General features: G+C 45.9%; 1 protein-coding gene across 1 annotated transcript in view; it reads right to left on the bottom strand.

Moving 5' to 3' along the window:
• LOC122564640 (protein FAM166A-like) overlaps positions 1 to 4,439 on the bottom strand; it is a 37,818-nt gene that overhangs the window by 27,320 nt on the left and 6,059 nt on the right. Inside the window, exon 2 of the mRNA XM_043719730.1 lies at positions 3,471 to 3,688. Coding sequence (XP_043575665.1) covers positions 3,471 to 3,688 — 218 coding nt within the window. The remainder of the gene's footprint in view (positions 1 to 3,470; positions 3,689 to 4,439) is intronic.

The raw sequence follows: 4,439 nt of genomic DNA, 5'->3' as shown, positions 1-4,439 counted from the left end.
GTGAGGGGACTGTGAGTGGGGGGGGGGAGGACGGTGAGAGAGAGGGGGATTGTAAGAGAGGGGGAGTGTCAGAGAGTGAGGGGACCATGAGTGGGGGTGAGGGAGGACAGTGAGATAGAGGGGGGATTGTGAGAGCTCTGGTTACAAATTTCAGCTCAAGACCGACTTGGTTTCCCACTTTGGAAAGTGCTACTCTATTTGGTAATAGTCAGCTTGTTCCTCAAACGTTGTCACCCACTTTGGTAGCACAACCACAACATGGGGTCAGATTGGATGAAGATTTAAATAGCTGGTGAATATAAAATGCAAAGACAGAGAAAGTGAGCTCAAATTCATTCCACCGAATGTCTCAAAGCATCTTCTGTCCAAGGAATTACTTTTGAAGTTTAGTCAATTCAGAAACCTGACTAATTTGAGCACAGCAAGCTCCCACAAATGTGATATTGACCAGCTAGTCTGCTGCACTAATATTGCTTGTGAATAAATGTGGGATGCCAGAGGTAACTCTCCTGGCCTTCCAACAGATGCTGGGATTTTTATTGTAACCTGAGAGGGCAGGTTTAATGTCTCATCTTGAAGTATGGTATCTCTGAGGCTGATGGAGAGAGCATGAGGGATGGTCAGGAAATCTAAGATCGATGCCTCTTCATCCTTAGTCCTCTGTTAACTTTGCACATCTCAAGCCACACCTTACAAGGGTAGGGGAAATGACAGTCGAGATCAAGTACAGACCCCTGTCTCCTCTCTTTATCTTCTATAAGTAAGCTTTACCCAGCGCTAAATTGCCATTTCCCTGTTGCCATGCTGAAGAGACATTATATTCTATACTAACAATACCCAGCGTTATCACACTTCTGTCAAGCCTTCCACTGGCTCCAAATTCTTACACTTGCTTGTCCGATATCCAATACTAGGTGCACTGAAGTTTTCTCCAATATTTGGAAGATCAAAAGCATTGCCTTTGTTTTCCACCGCAAACTCGATGCATTTTCTAGACACCAGTCTGTTCATTTCTCTGGGGCTGAGCCAGACTGCCTGCTAGTTTCTATCTGGCTCTGAGATGAACTTCAGGGTCACACACCCAGGCCATCAGTAAGATTGCCTACCTTCGCCTTCTGAAGATTTCCTGATTCTGACCCAGCCTAAATTAATCCACTGCTGATATCATCAATCTCGACTTTTCTTTAATCTCAAGACCTGATCCTTCCAATGCACTGCTGGTCAGTCTGCCCTGGTCCAACATATCCATGTTTAAGATCATCCTAAACTCTGCTGACCATGATCTAACTCACAGAAAGTCCCATTATCAATTTTGTCCTGACCTGCATTACCTCCCAGCCTGCCCAAACCTCTGATTTAAATCTTTCAACCTCATTTTCAAATCCCTACATTTGCATCTCCAAGTCTAGCCTTGTGTCCATCGTTGATTTTATTTACTGTACCATCGCTGATTGTGTCTTCAGCTAACTCCAAAACTCTGAAATTCCCTCCCTAAACCTCTCTGTCCCTCTTTCTTCCTTTAGGGTGCCCCAGAACAGTCAAGTTTTTGGTCACCTACCCTAGTGTCTCCTCATGTGAACTACCAGGGGACATTTCGCTCAGTAAAAGGCGATGCAACTAATGGTACTTGTTAATTGTATGAGTCCGGATTTCTGTGCTATCTACTAGTCTGAAATATGCCTCCTGAGAGCCGGAACCTATGAGCTGAGTACAGTTCCTCTGCATGGAGTTTGATCAAGGCTTGGTACTGCTGAGTCATCACTTCCCCGTTTTGTATTCCAGTCTTAAATGTGCAGTTGAGCATTCCTTTAGATTTTCTTTTGCCTTGTAATGTTTTTTGCTAACTGGATATTCTAATTCTGTACAGTGTCCTCTAAGTTCTGGATGTCTAGACTATATTGTGATTTGTACAGTATATGTGGGGCTGACTGTGAACAGGATTGGTGTAACAGAGCTGAAGAGACATTTGTACAATCTTCACAGTGAATTGAGAAGGGGCTGTGGCTGGGTTATGTCAAACTCAGAAGCATTGAGCTTCATAACAGCAGAACCTCATTTAAAGTGCTGGCTGCCTCTTGGGGGCAGATGGAAAGATTCACTGGCAGTCGGGAAGGAGGCGGGATTGAACTGGTAACGGCTGGTCCTGGCTAGGTTTGACAGGGAATGACCGATTCAGCTGGGATTCTACTGGACTCCATAAGAAATCCAGCAGGGACACTCAGCCGTGGAGTCAGCCTCAGAAATTTTTAGCTGGCTTGCATGCTCAGTCTCCCCACCCTCTCCCCACACTTGCCTGGAACAGGTTTCTCTTCCTCCACCCCACAACCCCAGTCCCAATTCAACGCAGGCCTCTCCACCCAACCCAATTACTGCACCTCCTGCCCTCAAAACACATCTGTCCCTCGTGAAGCCAGAGAAGCCTCCTCTGTTCCCCCTGTCTAAGGCAGAGGGGTGTTTTACATAGTATATGAGATCACCTAAAGATTTCTCTCCATTGCCTGCCCAGGAAATGGCTCTCTTTCTCTCGGGGTCTCCCCATCTTATCCCTGCACTGCTGTGTACGGGCGGGTGAATGGAGTTTCCCAGGTTGATGACCAGGGGCTTCCTGCTCCTTTTGGGTTTCACTGATTACCTACTTTTTCCATCATTCTCATATCCTTATAACTCCCTGAGTCCTGGGAAACCAGGATTGCAGCAATTCTATGATTAAATTTGAGGCTGGCAGCCTTTTCAAGTATTTAAATGACTGTTCAAATCATCTGCTTCCTTAACCAGTGTCCATTAGAATCAGATTAATGGCATTTTTAAATTTTTATCTCTGCTTTTCCTTTGAACATACTAGTCTGAAAACGTCTGATCTTGTCTGATGTCAGAAGTTAAGTAGACTCAGGCCTGGTTAGTACTTGAATGGGAGACTGCCTGGGGATAGTAGGTGCAGTCAGCTTAGCATGGCATGGTGGCTCAGTGGTTAGCACTGCTGCCTCACAACGCCAGGGACCCAGGTTCGATTCCCAGCCTCAGGTGACTGTCTGTGTGGAGTTTGCACATTTTCCCCGTGTCTGCGTGCTCCGGTTTCCTCCCATAGTCCAAAGGTGTGCGGGTTAGGTGGACAGGCAATGTTAAATTGCCCATAGTGTCCAGGGATATGCAGGCTAGGTGGGTTAGCCTTGGGCTACAAGGGTAGGGCATGGGTCTGGGTGGGTTGCTTGTTGGTGGGTCAGTGTAGAATCCATGGGTTGAATGGCTTGCTCCCACACTGTAGGGATTCTATGATTTTCTCACCCATGTTCTGTTAACCACAGAGTCCTACTTTGTCTTATTTAAAGAGCTTGTGTAAAAGTGACCATGCTGAGGGACTGGATTGTCAGTGATGATGGTTGTTGTTGCTTCATAACAGGATAAAAATGCTGATACTGGTCCGTGGAACATGATAAAACCTCGGGATGATTATGGATGATTATATGACTCACCAGTGTAACCTGGAACAAGTTTCTGTGGGTGGATCTGGTCCGACACATCAGGAGGACAGTAGTCACTGTATTCTGGATAATAGTCAGGGGCCCCAGTGGTAGGTGACAGGAGTGTGTGGTCAGCTCGAGCAGTTTTTGGATTCTTCAAGATATCGTGGGTTATCCTCCCGTAAGTCTTACCGAAATGGAATGGGATTGTACGGGCATATCCAGTATATCTGTATGAGAAATACAAGCAAAACACATTTTGGAGTGGACTATGGACTTTACTCAACTGTTAGCCAATGCAAACAATTGACTCTCAGTTGGTTCTTAATGAGTGGGCATTTAATGGTAACTCTGTGATGCCCAGAGGACACTGGGCAGCTACCCCTGGCTCTGACAAGTGGTTGGCAACACTTTCCTATACCTGACGTCACTCCATATACCCACCCCCAACATTCCCCATCAGTGGCATCACTTTGTGCATACTTCTGAGCACAGGTTAGCTTCCTTGGAGCCACAGTGACATCCCATGGTCAGATTCAGAATATTGAGAAACAGCACAGTTCCTGAACATCAATCTTGGTGTTCTTCATCATTCTGATCATGCATTCAGCAACAACTTGTATTTACATAGAACAATAGAACATAGAACATAGAACATAGAACAATACAGCACAGAACAGGCCCTTCGGCCCACGATGTTGTGCCGAACATTTGTCCTAGCTTAAGCACCCATCCGTGTACCTATCCAATTGTCGCTTAAAGGTCACCAATGATTCTGACTCTGCCACTCCCACAGGCAGCGCATTCCATGCCCCCACCACTCTCTGGGTAAAGAATCTACCCCTGACATCTCCCCTATACCTTCCACCCTTCACCTTAAATTTATGTCCCCTTGTAACACTCTGTTGTACCCGGGGAAAAAGTTTCTGACTGTCTACTCTATCTATGCCTCTGATCATCTTATAAACCTCTACCAAGTCA

This window comes from Chiloscyllium plagiosum, chromosome 30, assembly GCF_004010195.1.
Source record: "Chiloscyllium plagiosum isolate BGI_BamShark_2017 chromosome 30, ASM401019v2, whole genome shotgun sequence".
Lineage (NCBI taxonomy): Eukaryota > Metazoa > Chordata > Chondrichthyes > Orectolobiformes > Hemiscylliidae > Chiloscyllium > Chiloscyllium plagiosum.
Note: the sequence above shows the minus strand (reverse complement) of the source record. Positions and strands in the feature narration are given on the sequence as shown.